Source organism: Micromys minutus (assembly GCF_963924665.1).
Source record: "Micromys minutus genome assembly, chromosome: 24".
Classification (NCBI taxonomy): Eukaryota; Metazoa; Chordata; class Mammalia; order Rodentia; family Muridae; genus Micromys; species Micromys minutus.
The window spans coordinates 17546442-17574438 of NC_137959.1; the positions used below are offsets into that span (position 1 = coordinate 17546442).

Genomic DNA, 27997 nt, shown 5'->3' on the forward strand with positions numbered 1-27997 from the left:
TATACATGCCTAGTGAAGGACTCCAGAAAGTTATGGTCATTTTAGAATGTTTTTATGACATTCTTGAGAGTTTTAGAATAAAGTACAGCTGATCAGTGGAATGTCTTGTCTCTTTACTGTAACATATTACACATCTTCACGTAAAGAGGCCCAGGTCCACCTGTGTGACTTACATAGACAGATAGGAGGTGGAATTCTTCACAGAGCTCCAGGGCTCTGCAGGCTTTGGTGGAGCAAACCTCAGGGATCCAAGATGAGGGTTGGCAACTGGGACTCAGTATGTTCAAATCCATCTAAGCTGTCATATTTGCACAAAGCTTTGCCATGGTGCTCAGCTGGTCAAAATAAAATAAAGACATTTTAGAGGGGAAGGGCCAGACCTGGATTCCTTGTGGGTTTTGACACTTTCCAGGCATGTGACCTTGAACAAGCCATCTCAGTCCTCTAGACCTCAGCCTTTTCTGTACAATAAAGATAAGGGAAATTGTTCTTCCAAACTGGGACTAGGAGTGAACTCCAGTTTGAGTTGGAGATAAAAAAAAAAAAAGCATTTGGGTTTTAGACAGAGTTACAAAAATACAATTGGGAATGAACAAGGCATTAGTGTCCCCCCTCAGAAGCCTCTGTAAATACTTATCCATTAAAACTCTGGGGTGTTTACCTACATGTTGGGTAAGGCAGTGGATGAGAAGTACTCCCCAGTCTCAGGAGGGCCAACTTAGGAGAGCAATGCTTCTCAACCTTCCTAGTGCTGTGACCCTTTAACTATATTTTTTTTGCTGCTGTTATGAATCTTAATGTAAACATCTGATATGCAGGATATCTGATATGTAACCTTGTGAAAGGGTTGTTTGACTTCCTGAAAGAGTCTGGCCCCACAGGTTGAAAACCACTGTTGTAGAGGAGTGATCATGGGCACACTTGATCAATTTCTAGAAGTTATGAACCAGGAGAGAGACATGGAAAGGATACAGAAACTAGAAGGAATGACATCCTCTGTGGGTATTACCATGGAGGACCTCTGACTTGTAGCCGAGGGATGAGTAATAATGGTAGATGAAAAGGAAAGGAAAATCATCAAGAATAAGCCTTAAGTGCAAAAAAACATAGAGATAGCATACATAACTCAGGGGCATTCTGGGAAGGGTGAATGACATGTGAATATCACCAGATGAGGTTTAAGGGCAGTAGGTGAAAATCTTGAATTATCAGGTGTGTGTCAGGAAGAACACAGGCTGAGGGACTGGTCTTTATTTAGCAAATAAGTAGGATAAATAGATATGGGGTCAATTATCCAATAAAATTCTACAATATTCTCCTGACTCTGGACTTTGTCATCCAGAGAGCAAGAGACTGGACATCAGGTGATGGGGTAAACATTGAGTCCATTCTTACTCAGCAGAGAGTTCTGCCTCCTCTCCCTGCAGCTTCACACCTGTCCTCATTCGAGCTGCTGTGGGACTGGAATGAATGCCCTAGTTCCCTTCAGGAGGCAGGAGGTTATTCATATATTAGGTCATGGCTACTATTTGTAACCCCTGTTTGCTCTCAAAAGCACATTTTAGACATGATTCCAATCCCTAATTCTCCAACTCTTTGCAGCAAGCTATCTCACCCAAAATGCACGATCAGAAAAGAAGAGACTAAACCAGATTTCTCTACCGGAAAAAATGCCAGTGAAACACCCAATTATAAAAGGGAGTCTAACTTTCAAGTCTTTTTGTACCAAAAAACTAATTCCAAACTGTGTAGTTAGGCAGATACTGTTATTGGTGATTAACCAACAACAGAAAAACCAAGGTGACTTTATGGAAGGTATTCATAGATGGACTCCAATTATACATATTTTGACAGGATTTTTTTAACTTTAAGATCATGAGTTTATGGCCAGAGTAATTAACCTCATAGTAATTTGGGGGGCATTTGTATATCAAGGAGCATTTCAATATATTCTCACAGGGATAGCTTTCTTGAGATGCATATATATTAAAATGTTCATATAATTATAGCATTGACCATACTATATGGGGCCCACTTATAACCTAGAGAAATCTTATGTAGAAATATGAGACATATGTGAGGAATTTAAAAGGTAGGCTTGGTCCTTGGCTAGGTAGATAGAGCGGTCATGAAAGAGAAAGAATACAAAAGGTGGATATATGTTGTTGACTTCTTTTTTAAAAAATTGGTTATTGTCAACCCCTCTTGAGAGAGGGCTACCATGATGAGAGGTCCTCATAAGAAGATGCCACCAGTCCTGGGGGTTTCGATATTGAAAGGAGGTCAGTTAGGGGGTGGGAGGATTATGCATTAATACCACTTAAAGGTGAGGGTATTCATCATGGGTATGTATGATGTTCAGGGGCCAATATGAGAATGGAGAAAAATACAAAGTTAGACCCAGGGAATGTTACAGATGTGAGTGAGACACCTACCAGTGTGTTAGAATGAGAAATAGAGAACAATATCAGGGAAGACCAGAAAAAAGCAGGGACTTGCATGGTGATGAGAGAGGGTTCGTTCTGAGCAGAAATCACCAAGCGTGGCCTGCATTGTCTCAGTGGTGATTTTCTACCCAGATGAAGTGGTCAGTAGTGAGGTGGAAGTGGATGAGTGAGAGGGAGAGTATCCATCCTCACAGAAGTAGGGGAGGGGGAATGGGAGGGGGGAACCTGGAAAGGGGATAACATTTAAAATGTAAATACATAAGATATTCAATTAAAAAAAAGAAATTGTATAGCATATTAGGGTCTTATATTATCTCATTCCTGGAATTTAGACACATCGCTTAGCATCTCTGGACCTGTGTTTTCTCAAGTTCTAGGCGCTGGTATTTGGGAAAAAAATCTTATACTTAATCTAGTTCTCTTCAGATACCTAACTTGCCTGTTGCATGCTCTGCCTGCTACTGAGCAGTTGCTTGTTTTTGAGCTCACTATCTTAGAGAGCTGGGATTTAGGCCCAGAAGGTCCCCACAGTAAACCAATTCCATCTTCTCATAATCTAATCACAAACTCCTCATAGTAACTTCAGACCTCATAGTAAATACAGAACTGAAAGCCAGAAAAGCCTGTGCGTGTGTCACTGTTCTCATCACAATAAAATGACTGGCAGATGTGGGGTTTCTTTCAGTTCACAGTCTTGGGCACGGCACAGTTGGAGATGGGACTTCTAAGGTCTTAAACATGCATCTGAATTTTTTCCCATGAGCACTTGACAATACACAAAATGATATCTGTAGTTGATATAAATCCCTCCTTCAATATGCAGTTCCCAGGGTTTATCCCCCGTTTTTTCTCTAGAACTTTAGTAAATATTAGTTCTTGTCTCCCATGTTAGATGATGTTCCCCATCTGAGGTATAAGACAAGCCTAAACTCAACCTTTTTTTTTTTGTTTGTTTTTTGTTTGTTTGTTTTTCTGCAGCATGTTTCTTTTCTCTTTGATTTCAAAGTAACTATTTTGCTATGGTACCTCTTGTGAAAGATCTTTGATGAATTCACTCTCCCTCCTTTTCTCTCTTTTTTTCTTTTCTCTCTCCCCACTCTCCTCCCTTGCTCTATTTCTGGGAGTATATATATACACACATTTATAATCATTTCAAAACACAGATACCATAAAAATTTTTATTCTCTAAATTGATGCCATAAGTACAAACATGTCCACTCCCTGGATTCTCCCTGATTTTATGAAAAAATTGTTCAGAATCCTCCAAGATCCATCTTTAATTCACATACAACTTCAGTGGAAGAACTATGTCTTGGCTTCTCTGGTCAGAGGCTGGCAGAACCTTGCATTTACAGCTCATTGTGGTGTAGCTGGGGTTGTTTCTTAGCAAGGGGCTGTGTCCAGAAAGCCACTTCCTGAGCTTTCAGTCCCTGGGCTTGCTGGGTGGTGGCACCAATCTGCAGATATCCTTCTTTCTGGTCATACTCTGGCCAGTGAGGCAGCCCTTTGCCATTAGGGTTCCTGAAAACAGAATCAAATAGAATTCCTCAAGGCTACTCTGTGATCTCTGCATTTTTAATGAGATTTAGAGTGATTTTTGGATTATCTGTGCCCAACCATCTTTGTGTCACAAGAGATAAGGAAAAAAATGTAAGAGTAATGAATTGTTTGAAGTGACAGGATTTGAGTTTATCACTAAACTTTAGAAAGTGCTCTTCATCCCTGTGAGAACCTCAGAGGTCTGGTCTTGCCCAATACCCCAGTCCCATCTTTGCCAATCCTTACCCATTCCGGGCAAAGTTGGCCCAAAATTTCATCATCATCTTGCTGAGCTTGATCTCCTCTTCAGAGGCTCCATCTGTGAAGAAGAGAGAGGAAGGGTTAAAAAAGCATCTGTGCTAAAAGCATACATAGCTCCTGGGCCCACCACTAGCAGAACCCAGGGCACTGTTTAGAAAGGCAGAACTCTGAACCTTACTCCATAATGACTTAGTCAAAAGTCTACGAAGTCCTGGTTAACTAGTGCACACTTTCAGACTGAGAATAACTGATCAAGAATTTATCAGTGGAATGCAGCCTGTCCAATACTGCCTTCATTTTCCATGCCTATTCATCTGTTCTTCCACGCTTGGGGCAGAAATTCCACACTGTGGGGTTTCTTCCACACCCAATACTGTTGGTTCTTAGGTCTTTTCTTAGTCTTGGAAACTTGTGAATATTGAAAAATATAAGATATGTGCTAAGTTAATACTTAACTGGGAGCTTCCCATGACAGTTGATATGCCCCAGAAGCTAGAGAGTAGGTTAGGAGCCACACACTGTTTCTGAAAGTCAAAGCTTTAAAAAGGTTTTCTCCAAATATTGACTATGTCAGAGCTTCATAATGTATTACTAACTATAATATAGCTAAAAATTTACATACATAGATTAGTAGACATATTGTGGTGGTTTGAATATGTTGAACTGTCAGCTCCTATTGTGCATACCTGCTTGGGTGCTGCCATGCTCCTGCCTTAATGATAATAGACTAGTCTTATAGGCCAGTCTCAATGAAATGTTGTCCTTATAAGAGTTCCCTTGGTCATGGTATCTGTTCACAACAGTAAAACCCTAACACACATGCCAATATATGTGAATCTGATTCACAGCACCAATTCTGACTTTACTTTCAGTGATGTTCTGGTTTGTCATTTTGTATATAAATTCAAGAATGGGATTCTTATCATGAAGTGGCTTATGTATGATATACAGCATCTCAGTCTCTTTTCAATGGTCAGGATTATGAAAGAAATTTTGCTGGGGACACAGTAACATATATAGTCTCCTTCATATATATATTAGACTAGGAGAAAAGGTGGTAGCATCCATGTATACTTCACCCCCAACATACTGAATTAAGAAATTAAGATCAAGATTAGAGAAACTTGTTCAAGTATACCAAACCACGACTGGAACTCAGACCTATCAATTCTTCATGTATTCCAGCAAAGAATTATTACCTCTCAAAACTGGGGCACCAAAGACAGAGTAGACTTCATCTCCATGGTCTCCAACTACATTCTTGGGTCTTTGGGGTGATGAGAAGCTTGGGTAGTATTGATACTCATACACATAGGTGGGAGCACCTGTATCTGGAAAGACACAAATTTATAACAGTTTCTGTTATTTGACATGCACCTACATGGAGTCAAGGCTCCTTTCTTCAAAAGAAATCCTGTTCATAAGAACATAAAAAAAAATCTTCAAGAAAACCCATTGATTTGCTAATATTTGCATAGCTAACAAAAATAAAAGTGAGTTTGAGTCTTATGTTAATGAAATATACATGTGTGTGTGTGTGTGTGTGTGTATAATGAATCTGGTAAATATGCTCTATAGGTGTTAATAATTACACACTAGTGTTTGTTCATTTCAAGAAGATCTACAACACATTGTCTCCATTCAGCATGGCTTTGAAAATTCCTAGAAACTGAACCAAATCTAAGTACATGTCTGACAATAATGTTATTTATTTCTGGTTAAATTGCTATTTAAGTTATCAGGAGAACAGGTGTGCTCTGGAACACACAGACACACACACATGCAAATACACACAGGCACAGAGACACACACAGGCACATACACAGACATAAACACATGCACAGATAAGGCGCTCGCCCTCGCACACACACGCACACACACACACACACACACACACACACACACACACAATCTAGGTTCCATGTGTGACAGAAATGTGCTATTTGTTTTTGAGTCTGAATGTTTCCTTATGATTGGAATCAAAGATTTCCATCCATTTCCCTACAAGTGTTGTCATTTTATTTTTCTTTATGGCTGAAGAAAATTCTATTGTGTGTGTATACTATATTTCCTTTAGCCATGTATCTGTTGATAAACAGAGGATAGTTCCATGCCTTAGCTATTGTTAACAACATGGTAATAAACATGGGTGAGTACATATCTCTGTGATAGAAATCATTTCATCTCAAACTTGTTCAGAGATATATCTTTTGTGCATTAGTAAGTCTGTCCTAAAGAAATGGGGGCATTTAGAAATGAGGAGCAATATATAAACAAAAGCTTATGGCATGAATTACTTCTAGATAGGCCTTGCAGAAATTACTGAATTTAAAGTGAAGCAGAAAGATACTAGTGGTTAACAGAAAGCATGACAGCACCGATATCAACGATACAAGCTAATATAACAGTCCTCAGACACTGGAGGGCTATAATGATGGGGTGGGACTCAATCCTCTGGCCATTCAAATTCTGTAATGAGAGACTCTGTGTCCTCAGTTCATAGGGTAAGGATGAAAATAACACCAAAAATGCAGCTGAAAAGAATGAGCCATAACTCAAAGTGTCATTAACAAAAAATGTAATTTCTGATATTAAACTTGTAAAGTGCATTTAGGAAGGAGGATGGAGAAAAGTGTGAGGCTTCTTATATGCAAACAAGGACAGACAGTTACCAGCTATATGGGCTGCTGTGTGTGAGAGATTCTTGGTTTTAAGCACAAGGGAATTACATTTAAAACTTATTAAAAGGTACAAAGTCAAAGCAGAAAAGAGTCTGAGCATTTCTCTATGGAGAACCATCAAGCCACAAGGGAAGGAAACCAGATAAGTAGAAACAAGTTGGTATTTTCAAGACAATAACAAAACATCCCAAGAAAATAACACTCTTAAGTCTTTATCAGTAACTCTCTCCAAGATACTCTCAAAACAAAACAAAGAGACTTGCCTTTCTTTAAATATTTGTATCTTCTGAAGGTGAAGGAACAGGATATTATACATGGATAAAAATATCACAGAGGAGAGGTAGCTACAGTTATATGAAATGATAAAGTCTAAGCCAAAACTGTAAAGGCTGAGAAATAAATATATTACATGTTGAATTTATGGGTTGATTTTAGGGAAGATAAAGATTACAAACAGTAACAGGATGGAACTTCAATATCCCCACCCTCAAAACTGGGCAGATCATTCCCATAGGAAAAATCAGAAAACACCACACTCAAGTGGCTTTGGGATAAAACAAATATTCCAGTAAAAATGTGCAGATTATTCCAACCAATTTCAACAGAAGACTGATGTTCTTTTTAAAACATCCTACACAATGTTCTTCAGAGATATATTTCAGGTGCAAAAACAAGAAAAGTTTCATTACAGTTAACAGGAATGAAATTATAGCAGATATATTTTCTGAAAGGAATAGAGAAAACCAAAATCAAAAGAGTGATGAAATTTTAGAATTAATTTTTTATTATAAAGTAAAAATACTCATGCTGAAGTCAGCGAAGTTGGCAAGTAAAGAGCAAATCAGAAGCAACTTATGAAGATTTGGAAATTATTTTACTAATAGAGTGCTGGCACAAACACACAGAGAGTCTCTCTCTCTCTCTCTCTCTCTCTCTCTCTCTCTCTCCCTCCCTCCCTCCCTCCCTCCCTCCCTCCCTCCCTCTCTCCCTCCATCCCTCCCTCCCTTTCTCTCTCCCTCCCTCCCTCCCTTTCTCTCTCCCTCCCTCCCTCTCTCCCTCCCTCCCTCCCTTCCTCCTTCACTCCCTTTCTCTCTCCCTCCCTCCCTCCCTCCCTCCCTGCCTCCCTCCCTCCCTTCCTTTCTGTCTCCCTCCCCCCTCTCTCTTTCTCTCTCTCTCTCTCATTCTCAGAGACTATTGATTGGAAAACAAATCATAACAGGACCTCTGCTCAATCAGACTTTGCACACTAACTAAAAGAACTTTCCACATCTGTCTATCCTAGGGAGTATGCAGGTTGGGGGCCAAAGCAGGCGAATCTTCATCACTTTCCCATGGACTCACCTCTGTGGCCTCGAGACACAATCATTGATGGGACACCGAATGTCACATCCCCAAACAAGTCGAGAATTCCATCTCTGATATTGATGGGGTCATCACTACCTTTTGTGTACTTCTCAAAGGCAACCGGAATGATATCCTCTGATATGCCCTGAAATAGATCAAAAGTGATCCCCGGCTTCGCCTGCAGGTTGCACTTCATTGCTGCTGACCTTCCTGTGACCTGTATAACTCCTTACTGGGGTCATGCAGTGGGAGACATTAAATTGACCTGTAATTTGGCCCAATTCCTCCAAATATCTGTATTTCTCGGCCAGTGGTCACAGATCCCTAGATGCTTACAGACATGGAAGCAATTTTCTTCAGGAGTGAAATGGCCATCTTCTTGTCCAATCTTACATCAGCTGATAGAAATCCCATCATCTGTTGAGAAAAAAATGACTAAGCGTCTGTGAGTCCTCAGGAATGAACAGAAAGAGACAATCAGGAAAATAATCCTCTCATTGTGGGATGAAGGCTCTAGCTTTTCCACCAATCATTTAGGAATAGGGGGATTTCCTTAGGAACATATCTTTGTTTTACACTGCTCCCATTGGTTGGGTTATTCAACTGTGGTATGGGACTTACCTTGTCCAATATTTATGTCTTAACTTGTCTACCAGGATGAGACTTGTAACATTCAACCATAAACTTAACAAACAAGATGTCAATAACCCATGTACATGTCTCTTTCTGCCATCTGGGATGTCAGCTCAAGGAGGTCTTGGGAACTTAAACCTTACTTAAGTGCTACTCAAAATGGAAGTCTTATCTTAAATAGTTTCTTATATCTCTTATGTTGGGGTTCATTTCTGGGGAAGCTTTTATTATAACAACTTATGCACAGGTTCAGGAAGTGCTGGTTGGGTCAGGTCCAAACTTGTTGTGGGTAAGTATACAAAATGATTTTACTGACTTCTATCATGATTGGGTTCCAATGGAACAGAGCATAACAGAATATGTAATCAATTTGGCATTAAAAAGTTTTCTGTTAACAGTAGAAACATATGAGAAAAGTTTCTTATAATGGCAGGTTAGACAAATAACAGTTAACTAGGCCATGCAATTTTACCCAGGTCTTTACATTCCATCTATGTTTTAATATTTCACCAGATTTTAATATCTGAGTCAACAGCTATGCCTGTGCTCCTTTATCTTTGATCTTTGAAATTTTTCTGCAGAGGGAGAGAGCAGTAGAACTCTCCCCTAAAAAATTTCCTGAACAGAACACTAATAGATTATGCTCTAAGATCGAAATATGGGACCTCATGAAATTGCAAAGTTTCTGTAAGGCAAAGGACATTGTCAAAAGGACAAAATGGCAACCATCAGATTAAGAAAAGATCTTTACCAATCCTACATCTGAGAGAGGACTAGTATCCCATATATACAAAGAACTCAAGAAGTTAGACTCTAGAGAATCAAATAATCCTACTAAAATGGGGTTCAGAACTAAACAAAGAATTCTCAATTAAGGAATATCGAATTGTTGAGAAGCACCTAAAGACATGATCAACATCCCTAGTCGTCAGGGAAATGCAAATCCAAACAACCCTGAGATTCCACCTCACACCAATCAGAATGTCTAAGATAAAAAAACTCAGGTGACAGCAGATTCTGGCAAGAATGTGGAGAAAGGAGAACACTCTTTCACTCTTGGTGGAGCTATAAGCTGGTTCAACCACTCTGTAAATCAGTCAGGTGGTTCCTCAGAAAATTGGACATAGTACTACCTGAAAACCCAGCTATACCACTCCTGGAAATATACTCAAAAGAAGCTCCAACATCTAACAAGGACACATGTTCCACCATGTTCATAGCAGCCTTATTTATAATAGCCAGAAGCTGGAAAAATCCAAGATGTCTTTCAACAGAAGAATGGATACAGAAATTGTGGTAAATATACACAATGGAGTAATACTCAGCTATTAAAATAATAGCTTCATGAAATTCCTAGGCAAATGGATGGAACTTGAAGTTATATCCTGAGTGAGGTTACCCAGTTGCAAAAGAACACTCATGGTATGTATTCAATGATAAGTGAATACTAGCCCCAAAAGCTTGGTATATCCAAGAAACAATTCACAGAAGTTATGAAGCTCAAAGAGAAGGAAGGCCAGAAGATGGATGCCTCAGTCCTTCTTAGAAGGAAGAACAAACCTTCATGGAAGAAAATAAAGGGACAAATAGAGGAGCAGGGATTAAAAATAATCCAAAGACTGCCTCACATGAGGATCCATCCCATATGTAACCACTAAACCCAAGCACTATTGCTGATGCCAAGTAGTGTGATTACTGGCAGGAGCCTTATATGCCTATCTTCTCAGAGGCTCTGCCAGAGCCACACTGATACAGAGGAAGATGCTTGCAACTAACCATCAGACTCAACATGAGGACCCCAATGAAGGAGCTAGAGAAAGGACTGAAGGAGCTGAAAGGGTCTGCAACCCCATGGGAAGAACAAAATTATCAACTAACCAGACTCACCACAGCTCCCAGGGACTAAAACACCAACCAATGAATTCACATGGAGAGACCCATGACCCCAGGTTTATATGCAGCCGAGGATAGCATTTTCTGATATCAATGGGAGAAGAGGCCTTTGGTCCAGCAAAGGCTCGTTTTCCCAGTGTAGGGGAATGCCAAGGTGCTGAGGTGGGAGAAGATGGTTGGTAGAGGGAGCACTTCATAGAGGCAGTGGGAGGAGGAAGGGGAATGCAACTAAGAGAAAGGGATAACATCTGAAATGTAAATGCAGAGAATATCCAATAAAAATGTATAAAAAAGTCTGGGACTGATACCCTTCAAATGACTGTTCTTGACTCCAATGACAGAATAAGGCACTTTCTAAGATATACACAACCCCATAAAATGCCTATTTAAGAAAGTCCAATGGTTTTGGGTGAAATTCCTCTTTCCCCCAGCAAAACACTGTTAAGAAGTCTGCTGCCCATGGATTGTACCCTCTCTTAGTGCTATGACTATACAAAATCCTCAGCCAACCAGCAATCATGTCTTTCATTTTTGAAATGTAAAACATCAAAACAAAACTTTTAGCTCAAGAGCTTAAAGGTAAATTTTAAAGTATTATCCACAGTTTGGGATAAAGGTCTGGGAAGTAACTGTTGTTACTTCTTTCAGTTCCTAGTAAAAAACAGAGACTACTTTAAGGCTCTTACTTCACCTCAGACCTCTGCCTGTTGTCATGAAGAGGAATCTTTCTCTTCTCTCTACATCTTGGAGATGTAGGTGTGTGGACTCATCCCCATCACACCACAGTACCTTGCAGAGTTCTCAACAGCCTGGAGACACCTCCAGCTTTGGGGTCAGGGAATTAGTTTAGATAATGCTTTATAATTATATCTCCACTGTCCTATTGCTAAATTAAAATATACTCCCACTTTTTTTTTTACTATTAGCAGTATTTTAATCTTTAAGAAGAATCCATTTCTCACCCATTCAAAATCAATGATGACTCAGAAACTCCTTTCTTTGAAAAGTGGCAAAGAATTACTGAGCAGCCCTGTGGCAATCCACAGGATCTGGGAGTCCAGGCACAAGGAAAAGATATATGTATCTCAGCTCTCCTGAATTCCCAGCTCCTGCCTCACTTTCTACTTGACCTTGGTTATTCAGACTACACAATGGTTACACCAACAGACTCTTGCCCACCCCAAGAAGTTCAGAATTCATTAAGAAAAGGCAAATAATTGGTACACTATTCCCAAGCCTGTGTATCTCAGTTGAGCCATGCCAGAGAATGTTTCTTTGGGTGAATACACTAGAGCAATGGGAACAGCTGCCCCAGACACAAGGCAGAGCTTAAAGACAGAATTCACGGGAGCACAGGGTAGAGGTAGGATAGCAGTGGGTTAGTAGACGAGTATCTGTTCAGGCTCACAGTTGGCAGAAGCCAGTGACACTCTTGCTTGTTGATTCCCACAATGTAGGGCACGGTGTTGAAGTTCTTCTCAGCCAGGATCTCATCTGGGTTCTTTGGCAGCACCACCCCATCAAGCACAGTTGACACAAAGTACTGGGGAAGAGAGCAGTGCAGTGTCAGAGATCCCCACATCTCCCGTTATGCTTGTCTAAGGGAGCAGCTGGAACATAGACCCCGTGCACAGAACCCTGCATCTTTTAGAAGACCTGTGAGCCACAGAGACCAAACTTTTGGCATTTGTGAATGATAAGACTAAAATAAGTAGTTAAGTGAAGGGAGGGAGGCATTTTCATTAAATTTGTAGCATGTAAAAATAACTCATATATATTTTTTTTCAATGATGAATATTCTCTAAAATTGATTTTCACTATTCCTAATGATTAGGTCTAGAAAGTTTCCGTGAATAGTGAATTTGTGAATCCTGGGCCTCTGTTGCACTGGAACTTTCTTGTTTCTTTGGGAACAACTGGTCACAATATTGTCATCATCTGTACATATGGCACCCTGTTTAAATGTACCTTATATGAAATATATTTCTCACCAAGAACTAGCATATGTAAGATTTAATCATAATATAATAAGATTCCATTTGAGCATGGATTTTTATTTCTTTAACCCTGGGTAACAAAATACTTTCTTTAGCTTCAACTGCTTTTTATTACTGGCCTGTGGATGCTAAATACTCAAAACCCACAGGTTTAGATGGTTTACTACCTTTTCCACAGTTTTATCATACACTGTAGCTATCACATGACCATTCCTCCCAATCTACAAAACTGGAAAACATGCAGATTTCCTCCCTTAAATTTCTTTTAGGTGTGCTGTACTGCTGTCAGGATGTCAGCACGGGCATCACAGTCAAGGGCATGACGTCCAAATGGAAAGGCTGTGAGTCAAGAAAAGATACGCTGCCACTTGGAGCTTAATCCAGGGCAGTTCAAGTTGGAGCCTGTAGGAATGAATGGACCAAAGCAAGATTAGAGAGAAGAGGGGTCACAAAATGAGATACCTAGAATCATAATATCCTTCCTTCCTTATTGAAGATATAAATCGACGGAATTGCTGTGCTTTGAATCTCAAGTATCCCTAAGGCAAATGTAGTATAAGTTTGGTCTCCAGCCTGTACTGCCAAGAAGGGTGGTAGATCCTTTAGGAAATGGGGTGAAGTAGGGGTTCAGGTAATATTTAAGGTAAACTTTGAATCCCCTGTCTCTTTCCTACTTCCCTCTTGGCTTCCTCTAATTCTGTCCCTTTCTTTCTTTCTTTCTTTCTTCCTTTCTTTCTTTCTTTCTTTCTTTCTTCCTTCCTTTCTTTCTTTCTTTTTTTCTTCTCTCTCTCTCTCTCTCTCTCTCTCTCTCTCTCTCTCTCTCTCTCTCTCTCTCTCTCTCTCTCTCCCCCCCCTTCTTCCTTCCTTCCGTCCTTAACCTTACATCTGAGTGTAATGAGACATAACATTTTGCTAATTTATTTTTTCTATACCTTTCCTGCATGGAACTCTTTGAGAGAGGCAGACATTTTTCTGCTTTACTGCCGTCCATCTCTGAAACCATAACCTGACACGTAGTAACTTATTTAAAAATGCTAAACGTCCGAAACAGTTTAGATTCTTTAAATTTCCAAAACATTTAAGGGATACTCTGGGATCCCATGGAGTAGTCAAGAGGGCCAGGCTATAAAATTTGGCACAAATAGTGTCACAAGACCCTGACTACTGATGGGATGCGAGAAGAGGCGAGACTACGGAGGTCGTGGCTGGAATTTTTCTGGGTTCAAGAAAGAGAGTGTTACATCTCTGTGTGGAGTTTATGGCTTGTTTTTCCCAACAGTGTTTTCCACCACCCTTAGTTCAGCAACTCAGCCATCAGGAGTGCAGCCTCTTTTCATTGGTCCTTTCAGCACAGTAATCATAATTGAGAAAATACAAGGTTGCTAATTGGGAGCATTAACCAGCAGTCAGAGGAGGAGTGTCAACACTGCCTCTGGTTTTCTACACACACACACACACACACACACACACACACACACACACACACACACAAAAGGACTGTGATTCCACAGATGGAAATCTTTCAATCACCGTCTAAGACTGTTACAAGTAGTATAAAATGTCCTTACATCTTTGGTATCTCCTTCCAAACTGAGTTTAAACAGATCCTGTGGAGACAAAGAAAGTGGTTATGGTTAGAGTCTTCCTGGTATTAATCACATCTTCAGACCTGGGCTCCCAGTCTCCTCTCAGACAGGGTAAGAGAACCTACATGACATCTCAGAACATGCACATGGTTGGGCAGGATGAGGCCCATGGAGGGGCAGCAGAGGGATTAACTAGTGCGAAGACCCAGCATCACCGAGGCTCTGAGAGGCATCTGTGCTGGAGTTTGTTCTCCTTCAGCCCTCCCCCTATCTCTTCTGGTAACAACACCCCAATTTTTCCTTTGAGAAAATGGTGACTTCACCGGCAGGATGTTTTAACGTTGATGGGAGACTGAGACCATGGCAGAATGGGATGAATCCTCTGCTTCTGCCCTTTTGCTGCTTTGTCTTCATGAGTTCAGAATATGAGCTGACTCACTATGTCTCTGAACACAGGGGACAGCTCAAAGACAGATTCAAAACAATGCTAGTCAACAGGCTTTGATTCTGCAGGCATGTTAGGAGGAAGAGATAGTTCCTAGGCACATAGGGTATGAATGTACACTGCTGTTGTGCTTAAGCTTTATAGGAGGCAAACCTGTTTCAGAATGAAGCCAGTGGGAAGCTGGGGTGTAAAGTCTTATCTTTAAAGCACCTGGAACAAGCTACACTTTTAGATTTGAATTATTTGATGTTTTTACAATACATTCCTTTTCCTGTTCAAGGCTTCTAACTTGAGAGATTGCACAGAATAGAAAACCCCAAACCCTAGAAGCTTACTGATGCTCATTCCTGCCCGTCCCAATGAAGGAGATTTCAATGCTACTCCATTTAGTGGGTCTGACCTAAGTGTGTGCTGTGGTTAGACTATCACATGGCCCCCATTGGCTAAAGAACAGCTGAATATATGAAGCCTGTAGCAGAAGTTCATTAGACTGCACACCAACCATTTTCTGTGCGATCTCTAACAGCTCCTCCTCTGACTTTTGGCGCAGGCAGTGAACAATGACAGCAGATGTGGTGGTTTTACATCCAGCAATAACAGCAACTTTCTGTAAGAGACAACAGACAACCACAGGTGTCAAGAGCAACATCAATATCTTCTACTAATATAGACTGGTGGGTTCTCCCCTAAGTGCCATTTCTGAAGACAAAAAGTTTCCTAAAAACACTCTAGATCAGTAGACTTCCCATACAGGCCCCACACAATGTTGTCTCTGTTATTGTTTGTAATGTGTGTCAGGAACACATCTGAACCTGTCATCTTAACTTTTAAAATACAGTGTTGCAAAAACATATTATCTTAAGGGGAAACCCTGATTCCACTGTCTGCTTCAGATCCACCTTTTCCATTTATAGGCCTTTCCACCTCTATGTTCCAGCCTCTGTTATATAAGGAGAGCTAATGCATGTGTCATGCTTCAGAGGGCATCTGGTCTTCCCACACAACCCATGCAGAATTGCAGAGCATCTGGATAACGGGAATCATAGGATGAAACTTCAGAACCTACAGAATGTAGTTTAGATGCAGCCCTAGAAGTAATTTCTGTTCAGTCATTATTACTTTGGAAATCCCTAAAGCACATAGCTGAATCCTGTGACCAGAGGTACATTTGAGGACCCCAGGAAAGGGTATGGTGATTTTCCAGGGTAAGACCTACCTCAGTGACTGGCCTAATATCCTTGGTAAACAATCTAGGAATGAGGGCCACACCACTCTCAGAAATGGCCCTGTGGTAGAGGTTCTTGGACAGTGGGGACAACACCTGTCATGAAGAAGAAAGAGGAGTTTATGCTTACAGGCAGGTCAATGCCACCTACTTACCCTCTGAATGCTCCTCTGCCTTGGTCATTCTTGGAGACTCTGGCCATAAGACTCCACAAAAGAAACTCAGTGGAGTGGAACCAGGGCACAGAGTAAGAGACAACAGAGAATGTACATAGCAAGTGCATATGGTGACAAGAAAACCTACCTGAAAGATATGTTGACAATTCCTAGCCACACATTTTGTTTGAGAATTTTTTTATTTTGAACTTATCCAAAAGAAAATGACCATGGGGGCAAAATAAATGAGGAGTCATCTCTGGGATACAATTAATGTTTCAAGTTAACATGAAATGTGGAATGAAGAGAGGAAAAAAAGAGGAAGGAAAGGAGGAAATGGTGGTGTCACCATGGAAGTTTACAAAGATAGCTACTTCATATCCTATTTTGTGCAATGGAAACAATGGAACATATTCCAAGATTCTGACATTTGGGCTATTCAATAAGTAATCAACTCATATCTGACCATGGAACTTTTCAATTAGAAGTGATAACACTGTATGAGTCTTCAATGCTTTGGGGGATATTTATGTCATACTGCATTTTAAAAAAAAGAGTTTCATTGATTAAAAACAGCACAACTAGATTATAAGATTCAGGAGATAGATAGAACATATAGATAGATAAATAAATAAATAAACAAATAAATAAATATGAATACATAGACAAGCAAATAGGTAAATTTGCAGAAACAATAAGAGATAGATGGGACAAGCTATCCACAGGGACCATTTAAAAGCCACAGGGAAATTTTTCTTCTTAATATTCATCTGTAATTTTTTCTTTCAATTTAAACATGTATGTATAAAATGAAACCTTTAAGTTTATATTCTGTTTAACTCTGTAGTTTCATATGGCTACCGGAACTTTCTATAACATCTTCTTAAGTCCCATTTTCCATATAAGCATTTTTCACATTTTTTTCACATCCATTTGCATGCTTCACACATCCACTGCCCATTCTTCTCTATCTCAGCCTCATATGCCCTTTCTCTCAACCATTTACAACAAAAGAACTTACCCTTCTGCTCTAAACTCGAATGCCTACCCTGGTAGTTATGGACAAGCCATAAGGCTACCTAAATCATTTCTTCTCTCCACACTTGAGTCCCCTACCATGTAGATCTACCTTGGATCCAAACAATTGCTTCTTCCTATTTTTAGTTTATCATCATTCTTATTTCCACAAAGAAGCAAGGTAAGCCCCAGCCCTAGCTAAGAAGATTCTTGTAGTCAATAGTTCTCAAGAAAGGGTGGGTCCATTTTCTGCAAGAGATTTACCCTGGTGGGTTGACCACATCCCAGTAAAAGCCACACCTCCAAGAGTATATGGACACCATAAATTATATGAGTTTAAAATTTTTTAAAAAGGGAGTTGGGAGCAGTTGGATATGCAAGCGATGGGAAATGGGAAATAATAAATATCATGACATTCACTGCATAAAATTCTCAAAAACTAATAGCAAAAAAAATGACAAAGTCTAAGCCTTCTGTAAAAATATGAGATTCAACTTGTTTCTTGAATAAACATATTAATGACTTGAAAAATAATTTGGACAAAGGGAAAAAGAACTCAATCAATTGAAGAGGCGAGAGATGTCATTGATCTAAGCTAGAACTGGAGATGTCTACATCTCTGGGGACACCAAGTAAAATTCTGAGCCTCTTAGGAACCAAATGTTATTAGGTTTGTTGTAGAAAACTGACCGTCTAATATTGTGCAGGAAGTAAAATCAACACCAAATCCAGGTTTAGGAGCAGCAGTTGGCTGGCATCTGAGAGGTTTCATCAACAGCCACAGTAGCAAGACCTATCATAAGGCATGGTACCCAAGATACTTACAAGAACAGAGACACTGTAACCTCCTGCTGACTCTCCAAAGATGGTCACAGAGCCTGGGTTCCCTCCAAAGTTGGCAATGTTGTCCTGGACCCAGTGCAGCGCAGCCAGTTGGTCCAAATGACCCCAGTTTCCTCTGCTGTGTTCATCCCCCGTACTGCAAGAGACATAGAAGGTACACAATGCATTGCAGAGATCTTAGGACCATATATGTATTGGGGGTGCACCCTTTGCAGCTTTCTGGAACTCAGGTGAGATCAGCATCCCTGACATAGAAATCTTCATCTGCATTAAGTTGTCACTCCTTATTCTGACCACTAAGAGTCCAACATAGATCCAACTCTGGTGAGAGGGCTACAGTGTCTCTTGAAACAAAGTTAAATAAGGCAATATTCAGCTCACAGTAGAAAGCACAAACTAACAGATAAAATGAGGATATGGTGTCAGCAACTGGGGAAAGAAAATCTAGTAAGAAAAGAAGCAATGATAGGTCTGGGATATTTTAGTCTCATAACCAGAGAAACCCTCTTGAGTTGGTTGCATATGATAATGAGCACTTGGAGCTTTGTAAATATCCAAAGAGAATTTCAATTAAGATGACCAGCCAAAGTAAATCTAGGGGGACAATATATGAGTGCAACCCCTGTGCAATGGTGATAGAGGCGGTGCTGTGAGACTTGGCGTGACTTTCTGTGTCACTGAAATTCATGTGAGTGTTATGCAAAGGCACGACATGGATCAGACAGCCATTGTTTCCCTAAGTATTCTGCCACAGTATGCAGCAGCTACCATGGAAAAGTTGTAAGTTTGATTAAAGCGATCCTTATAACCTTAGCACATCCCACAGAAGCAAGGCTTTGCTAAGTGAAAAAGTGGATCCAAAGCAAGTGGATGGAGCATATTTTAAAGATAGACTTGCAAGGATCTACTGCCTGACTAGGGAAAAATGGCATGAACCAAGAGTCCAGAATGAATGCAAACCCTCGTGAGCAAATGTGTGTTTGCAACAGCAACAACTATATAGGCACCTTGTGGGAGACAGATGAAGACCTTGGTTGATGTTAGGGGTTCAGTTTCTCCCTGTGAAGTGGGAATACTCTGTACATGTCTAGAGAAGACCAGGAGGTAGGTAACAGGACTATGTAGAATTTAAAGGAGAATTGGGCTTCACAAATTGGGTAGAGCTGTTACTGGAATCACTCAGAATATTTATAGAAAGGGAGAAGAAAGCACACAGTCCCTGAGGTCAAGGAGGGGGAACAGAGCAGAAGTAGAAATGGCACCAAGGAGGAGGACACCTAGGCCAGGGCAAAGAACCTTCTCACAGTAGTTAGTGTTATAAGCTATATGAAGTTGGGATTAGCACTGGTAAGGTCTCAGTAGCTTCTAGAGTGACAACTTGGCTGCATGCATACTCCATGGTTTGGATATGCTCTCTGACACAAGATCTCATGTATAGGGGCTTTGGTTCCTAATGTGCTAGGTTTCCTCATTGTTAGAATCTGTAGAAGGTGAGGTCTTCCATTGGGTGCACTGTGTTTTGATGTAGTCTGAACTATCAGGGGAATCATGCTATATCCCAAGAACCTGAGTTGTTACCAAGAGGGCAAAACTGACTTTCCATTTTCTTGTGGTTGCCTCTTTATCCACAGTTTAGACACAGTTTCTATTCTTCCATCACAATGCATTATAGCTTAGGGCCTATGCCTAAGTCTGAATAATGATGCAATCCTTGGTATCCAGCCACTGGCCTAAATAGATCTGGCTTTCTTATCACTGACACATTTTAAATATGTTGCTATAGAGCTAATCAATGAAGTAGCCAATATGCAGAGAGGAGTGTCCAGAAACCCTACCTGAAGAATCCCCAGATGCTCAGCCGGTACTGAATGACTACCACCACCACATTTTCATATGCAGAGAGGGCCCGTCCATCATAGGTTGATGCCCCGCCCACTGTCAGTCCACCTCCATGGATCCACACCATCACCTAGTTAGCAAGCAAAGAATCATACTTGTTTTAGGAAATAGAATTGAAAAGAAGGTCAGAAGATGTCTGGTTTGATTTTCCTGGCCTAGCCCTGATTCGGGGTATCATGCTCAAAGTTCATCAGCACCTAGTTGGGTTGCAAAAGTAGTATTGTCTCCTATCCTCAACCTACCTGGCTGGAAAACAGAATGTCACCTCATTCAATGTCGCCACCTTTCTTCTTAGATCTATGTACCAAGTCTTCCTGCGGTTCTTCTAACTGAAAGCATCATCATGTGAACAATAATAGATGGTTGAAGGTGTTATCTTTTCCCAGCACTCTGACATTCTGACATGTGGTCCATTCTTATAGCTGAGTCTTTTAGCTTCCATCCCTTTTACCTGTTAAGTGCCTACATGCTCATCTCTGGACCCTTATTGGTACCCTCCCCTGTGCCCTTACTGCTCCACCTCTCCATCACAACCCTCCCCATTTTGATAATCCTAGCTCACATCTCCACATTCTCTGTCAATCCTCAGCCATCTGACTATTAAGAATGTCTATACCAGGTTTTTTTAGAGCATTTGACACTGATTAGGGATACAATAGCCTTTAATTTGCGGCTTCAGAATTTAAAGAGGTCACATTTCATAGAACTGAGAGAAGATAAAGTTGAAATCTTATAAAGCACTATACTGCACTGTAAGTAAGGAAAGAGAAAGCAAGGATAATCTGAGCATGGTAAAATGATTGTTGTCTATAATACAGAAACAAAGATTACCCCATTTGATAGAAAACCTGAGGCACCTCTGCTGGTGATCCCACAGCTAATGAAAGGTACAAATAAGGCTTGAGCAGAGAGACATCTGTCACCAGCACCACAGCTGAGCTCTTAACCAATGCAGCTCATGGCCACAGTTCAGTGATCTGGGCCAGAAGCCAGGACCTCCCATAGAGTGTCAGTGCTGTGTTCTCTGCCAGGACTCAGGTGCAGCTCAGCAGCCTCATTTCTTCATCCGGATCCCATGTCTCTAGAGCCTGTGTACACAGCTGAACAGTTCCTTGGTTTCCAAACTCCATGTGCTTCTATTTCTCCTCCACTTGGGTTCTCTACAACTTACATGGGGAGTCTGAGTCAAGGTCATCTTAGAGTAAAGGTGAGCCAGCAGTTTGACCAATAAAATATTGAAGATGTTATCCTCCATGTCTGTAAGAACCTGGCTGAAATGATCCATGAAGGAAAGGCTATGCAAAACTTTGTTACTGCTTCTTCTCCTGGCTCTAAGTCTGGCTGTGTGGTTGCAGAGTCCACACAGAAGGCGAAAAAATGAGTGAGGGTCAGATTCGTTCTCACCTCCTTATACAATGCAAACATATTTAGGATAAAATACCTGGTGACTTCTGCTTCCTCCAACACTTCTAAGTTCTGTTCCAGAACTCAGTGTTCCCAGGAGACAGGACAGATACTCACATGCTGTCTTATTACACTTCAAAGATATCTTTTTATATTATAATAGCTTCTCCCCAGGACTCTGCCCTGTAATGGTCAGCCTGCCCTTCGCTGGCCTCTTTATTTCTATGGGAAATGCTGACTCATTGGGACATCAGCATGTGCCAAAGGCAACCATGGAGGGAAAAGGGCTACATGCAATCCAATCACAGGTGGGTGGCAAAGGGCATGAAAAGTGATTATGAGATTCCTCCCTCCACACTGCCATGACGGACTGTGAGTTTCCCCTGGAAGTGAAAGTTGTCACTGGTAATGTGAAAGGTGGCACTTAATTCTCTTGCCAGGCCCTGCCTAAGAGCACAGGTGTGAAGATCAAAGACTCGGGTCACTCCTTTTGTGTTCTCTCCCTTTCCTACCTGAGTTGCCCTGTCTTATTATTTATTTATTTCTGTCTGGTAGAAGGAAGCTCTTGGTCCCTGACTCAGTCCTGACATGTCTACCCTTGTGCCTTCATCTCCTTTTAGTTATACTAAAGACCTGGATGCTATAGCACATAGTGGTTTCCAAACTTACTGGTAGCCTGCTGTTCTTTGTAAAGTCCCCAGGAGTGTAGATATTCAGATACAGACAATCTTCAGAAAACTCAAGATGGATTTTCTCCTTCCTATTAGTTAGGAGGTCATTGACCTTCTGTGATTTTGCTGTATCTTGGGAGCACCTGGAGGGGAGAGTGAACACCTGAGATTCCAATATATAAAAACTGAAGATGTCACCTGAATCTCAACTTTGCACCAGGGTGTTTGTGCTTGTAAATGGAGGACTAGAATCAAGTCTCATTAGTAAGAGGGATTTTACAGGTAAGTGGTGGGAACCTGGAGACCCCCAACCCAATAGAGAAGTACTTGGCATCTCTCCCTTTCCTTTGAGACATTCTGGGTAATGAAGAGATGTTCATAGTCTGACCTACCTGGCATATGACAGTCTCTCCAGTGTTTGTATAGTGCATTGTTCTTGGCTAGCCCTAGTGTAGTGGGTTGAGGATGACCCTGATCATTCATCAGGTGGCCTTCCTCTAGTGCTTATGAGATTTCTGTGAACCCAGGAGCTATAACAATAACTGTTTATCATGTTTCAAGTCATGGCTGATATCTTTATAGGATGACCCCAAAGACCTGCCTTCTAGTAGTCAGTCAATGTTATGCTAGGTAATACTAGCTTTGTACTTTTTCCTTCTCTGTGTCCAAATCTCCAGGCACAAGTAAAGCCAGTACTATCTCTAATGACCTCTATCAGCCTCTTAGGATATCTGACCCGAGAATGACTCCCTCCTACACCACATAAAGACAGATGCTTTCACAAAAATGAGTCCCAGACCCATGTTAGCAACTTACATAGGTGGATAGGTGGTGGTGTTCTTCAAAAAGCTCCAGGGCTCTGCAGGCTGTGGTGGAGCAAACCTAAGAGATCCAAGAGGCGGCTTGGCAAAGGGGACTCCCAGGAAGACAGCTACAGGCTGTGAGAATCCTTCTACATTGACGTATTTCCCCAGGACTTTGCCATGAACAGTGTCTACCACAGGTGGTGAAGAGGGGGTTCCTAGTAGACATGGAGGAGTGATAATGTCAGACCTGAATTTCGAAGTCATGAAGAAAAGAGAACTACCAGGATGAACAGAACCTTTGGCTTTCCTTTTAGAAACCTCTAGAAATTCTTATACTTTCTGTTTGTGAGTCTAGCCTTCAATGGCTGAGACATCTCTCCAGGTTACTAAAACAGATGGATGCAGAGGTCGACAGCCAAACACTGGACAGATCATGGAGACTCTTATGAAAGAGCTGGGAGAAGTATTGAGGGCACTGGAAGGTATAGAAAAACCTTACAGGGGGATCGACTGAGTTAACACTCCTGGACCCTTGGGCCTCTCAGAGACTGAACCAAAGGGCATGGCCAGGCTCTTTGCACCTCCCCCTCTCCTGCACATATGAGGCAGATGTGGAGCTCAGTCTTCATCCCTTTCCTACAGCAACTGGAGCAGGCTGTTCTTAAAGCTGTTGCCTGTCTGTGAATTCAGTTCCCCTAACTTGGTTGCCTTGTCTGACTCCAGTAAAAAAAGATGTACCTAACCTGCAGAGACTTTGATGTGCCATAGTGGGAGAATATCCAGGGGGTCCTTCATACTCACAGAGAAAAAGTGGATGGAGTTATGGAGGAAAGACTGTAGGATAGAATGCGGGGACAAAGAGGAGGCAGTGATCAGGATATAATGTGAGTAGATAAATTAATAAAAAAATTAGAAACATCTAGAAACCTGTATCCATCAGGACTTTGGTGCTGAGCAACATGCTGAACTACAGGATAAACAAGAAGTGGTCCCCTGTCTCAGGAAGGTGAGTGTTACAGGAAAACAGACATGCTAGCGTTAGAAGGAATTAGGTCTTCTGACTGGTGACGTTGTGGAGGAGCTGAGACATTGAACAGGAGGAGGGATGACGACAAATGACGCAAATAGTAGAGTGATCAAACAGGAATCAAAAGCAAGAAGAAAAACAGTATAAGCACCTGGCTAGGATGGATGAACAGCCTATGGGTGGAGTTCACGGGGAGAAGATAATCCTTAAGATTCAATGTGTATTAGGGAGGGTACTGAATGCCTGACTAAATGATATATTTTACATGGTGGATAAATACGTAAAAAAAGCATTTCTGGTACTGAGAACACAATGGTTTAAAATATTCTGGTCTGTTTGTGTAGGATTCTCCAAGGGAAAGAGGGAATGGAGTGATGTCCATCTGACCATTGGCTCCATTCTTGAACAGCAGACAATCTTCCCCAATTCCCCCCATGGCTTTCTTATCTATTCCTCCACCTTCTGTGGGCCCATAACAAACTACCCTTAAGCATCAAAACCACACATTTAATCACAACCAGTGCTGGGTGTCCCTTGGAATAATAGCCTTCTTGTCAGTGCATCATTTTAAACATGTGATTTCTATCTTCTGGTCCTAATTGCTCCCCTTTAGCTGCAGAAAATATATCAATCCCTCCCCCAGTAAGTTTTGGGGGAGAGAGAGCAAGAGCAAGAGAGAGAGAGAGAGAGAGAGAGAGAGAGAGAGAGAGAGAGAGAGAGACAGAGAGAACATAATGTGGGGTGGATAGGAAGGTGGAGAAGAGTTGGGAGGAGCTTGTAATAGTAAAGAATATGATCAGTATTGTAAACATGCTTTTATAACAACAGTAATAAGGTTGGTTAGACAAGAAAATCTCAGATTGTTTTCCAGAAATAACCTTGCCACCAGAAAGTCTTTCTGAAAAAAATTAAGATTACAAAATAGTTATCTGTGAAACCTGAGCTCAATAACCAGCTTCATATGTTTTGCTTTCTAATGCGAGTTGATGTAAATAAAAGCGAGTAAACCTCTGGGGAAATCACAGGTACATTAGCTCCTCCTCAACTTATGATGTTTTGACATAATGGCGTTTGATTAATGATGTATTTTTTACTTTAAGATTATTAAATTACCAGATTGAAATCTCCTCTAAAGTCTGGGATGAGCTTTATAGAGAAGAGTCATTAACACTGGGGACTCTTTGGTGACATCTGATTACAAGCTTGAGGCCATGCCTCGTGTCATTAGCCCCAGCTTGTTTCCTCATGCCTGTTAATTATTATTTTGTTTAACTTTTTATTTTTAAATGTACCACTGGGATACCTGGATATGAGGAAACTCATAGGTTGAAACATGGGGGAATTGTTTTTTTTTTTTTCAAGAAATTGCTATAAAAATACATAGTTATGAATCTTTATATGGAATGGGGACTTGCTCCCCACCATGATATGGGGCTAAGGAAGGAAAGAAAGCTATGGGTTAACCTGCAACAGCAGTTCCATATGAGATGGGTGCGATAGGAAGGAAGTGAGATAGCCTGATAAATGAACCAGGGCTGTTAGGGTACGCTTATGACCCCACTTCTTGGGAGACTGAGGCAGGAGAACCACCTTAATTTCTAGATAAGATCAGGCTATGTAGCAAGTGAAAGTTTAATCTGAACTTTGTAGTATGACTAACACATAAACAGCACTGCATGTGATCATCTCCATATTGAAAGGTCAGGAAAAGACAGATGCATCTGTCCACTTGAGCTGAGGGTATTTAGCATGAAAGAGAGTGTAACATAAGAGAAAGAGCCAGTATTATAAAGAGACACACTTGTAGATGAGCGAGAACACCCACCAAGAGCTCTGTCAGGAGAAAAATAAAACATGGAAGCCTGAGGAGGAGAAGAAGGAAAAAGAGGAGGGATGAAAAGAATGCTTCAGATATAAAAGAGGGCAAAGTCTGATTACAATTGACCAAGTGTGGCAGAATTAACTGTGAACTTTCAACCAGACCATCTAGAGCAAAGTGTGCTTGCATGGCAGGGGTGGGTGTGGGGCAAAAATATTGCCAACAGAAGTCATGATGCCTACTTTCTACCAGAGGTACAGCCTAGTTTTTTGTATCTATAACAATAGTCTTCCTAGGAAACTATTAGTATGTTCACTTAACTTGGAAGCATCCTGACTGGAGTTCCTAAAGATAGAAAGAGAGTAGCATTGCCAGGGTAACCAACAGCAAAAGCATGTTCTATTTCAAATCTGGCTTCTCTAGTTCCAGGCCTTTCTCAGTGTCACCTGTCCACACAGGGTGAGACATTTGGGGAATTAATTGCCGAGTACTGGCTCTGGATTCAGGAGCTAGAGACACCCCAGATCATGATTTTCCAATCAAACTTGAAAGAACATAGTCTCTGCAAGCCACTATAATGACACAGATATACATCAAAATCAATGCTATATCCATATAGTCACCATGGATTTAGTCTGTCTCTGATGTTTGGAAGACCATCATGACCTGTGGGACCTGTCCCTCTCAGAGTCTGTTTCAGAGTCATGACCCGAAATATTTCCTTTATGATAGCATGGACTACTGCCTACCTATCCATCTGCCCTCATCACCTTGACCCTGGTACCAGACACCTAAGATTCACACCGTTCCCTTGGCACCTTGTCTTCTGCACATATAGTGTGCTGCAGGACCTCAGGGATTGTATGGTCTCCTGATCTCAGTGTGTCCATTACCATGGTCTGGGCCACTTGGAGACAAATCCAAATCAGGAGAGTGAATTCTCCTGCAGAACTAAATCTGTCTTGTCTTTTCTATGCACACCCTGAAACTGTCTGTGTCCCCACAAATTTGTATTTCAAAAGTACTCACCGCAAACTACACAGGTTGCTAGAGATACCAGGAACAGAGTGCTGAGGCACATCTTGCATGGACAGGCACTGGAGTCAATGGAGTTTCTGACTCTGATCCGCAAGGAAGGGGAGTATAAGGTCCTGCCCACATGCTGGGAACCTGCCCAGGAGTCCTGCCCACTGAGCCCAATTACACAATGCAGAGCTACACAACAAAACCCTTCCTTAACCACACCTCTTCCAAGTTTAACCTGCTTTATCTGAACACTCATCCGCCCATCATTTGCTGCCTTATATCTAAACAATTAGTATGGAAATCTCAGATGGCCATAAATGAAGTCAACAGTTTCTTACATACGCATTTTCCCGTGTACCACTCTCCCTTCAGAGTGCCAAGAGATCTCAAACTCAAGCAAATACCTCCTGGCAGTGCAAAGCTTTAGTGAGGTGGGTGGCTTCTTCTAACAGGCTGAAAATGTCTGGAGACTCTCAGGGCTCCCCAGTTGTTCACCAGGGCGATCAGAGCACAGCTCCCTGCTTCCTTTTCCTAGCATTTTGGATTCTTGTGTTTGGTAACAACATTAAGGTTCAAATACCCTCCTTGGAGAAGTCTAGATTAGTTATATAACAAGCTTGCCAGGTGGCCCTGTCTAGGGCCACACGCAACCAAGTTTGGGAGCTCACTTGCTTCAGGACAGAGATTTAGGTCTAGAACTTTCTTACAGTAATTAAACTCCATTTCAAAACCCTTTGTTTGTACAACCTACCTATCCACTGATTCAGGCATACTCTGAACATTACTTAGACCAGATGTGAGGTCAGGGAGAGACTGGCATATGTGTGAAAACTCCAAACCATGAGGGTACGGTGTAAGCATGGACCGGGGAAAGAGTCCTTCACAAGGTGCCGATGAAGGAAGCTGCTAGGATCCGCTCAGAACTACCAAATGCCTTAGAACAGTTCTTTGGTTGAATACAGCTTGCTACAGCTGGTTAAGCAAATGCCCTGTCCTCACTCAAGGTATCTGTGAGCATCACTGTGTAGTAACATGGAAATTCAGAGAATCAGCTCTGGAGAAGAAAAAAACAGGTTATAGATTATCACTTAACTTAAAGATTTAGCTTCTCTGACAACAAATCAACTAAGCAGAGATTTCCAGTCCTATTAACATACCCACAATAATTAAAACCATGCACAGTACAATAATGTCTCTACAAAGAGCATTTATTTTAAGGGGCAGTAAAACCCAAACAGCCCCAAATAAATGTTCATGAACTAAAGGATAGATAAATTGG

General features: G+C 41.2%; 1 protein-coding gene across 1 annotated transcript; it reads right to left on the reverse strand.

The window, feature by feature from the left end:
• Positions 1-3611: 3611 nt before the first annotated feature.
• On the reverse strand, positions 3612-26787 carry LOC308436218 (carboxylesterase 1F). The gene is made up of 14 exons (XM_080937067.1): positions 26722-26787; positions 22857-23061; positions 22039-22183; positions 19902-20035; positions 18049-18202; positions 16043-16147; positions 15329-15433; positions 14364-14402; positions 12207-12341; positions 8609-8689; positions 8270-8417; positions 5447-5578; positions 4233-4305; positions 3612-3968 (listed from the first exon to the last, which is right to left on the reverse strand). Exons 1-14 carry the CDS (start codon positions 26771-26773, stop codon positions 3797-3799), a joined length of 1680 nt encoding a protein of 559 aa, XP_080793193.1. The 5' UTR covers positions 26774-26787; the 3' UTR covers positions 3612-3796.
• Positions 26788-27997: the final 1210 nt, after the last annotated feature.

Excerpts from the sequence above, each read along its gene's own strand:
- LOC308436218 (XM_080937067.1), bottom strand. The coding sequence starts at position 26,773 with ATGTGCCTCAGCACTCTGTTCCTGGTATCTCTAGCAACCTGTGTAGTT. Across the intron at positions 22,184-22,856 it reads ACCACCACCTATCCACCTAT|GTGCTCCCAAGATACAGCAA; the intron begins GTAAGTTGCTAA and ends TCTCCCCTCCAG. Across the intron at positions 16,148-18,048 it reads GTTACAGTGTCTCTGTTCTT|GTGTTGTCCCCACTGTCCAA; the intron begins GTAAGTATCTTG and ends TCTTCATGACAG.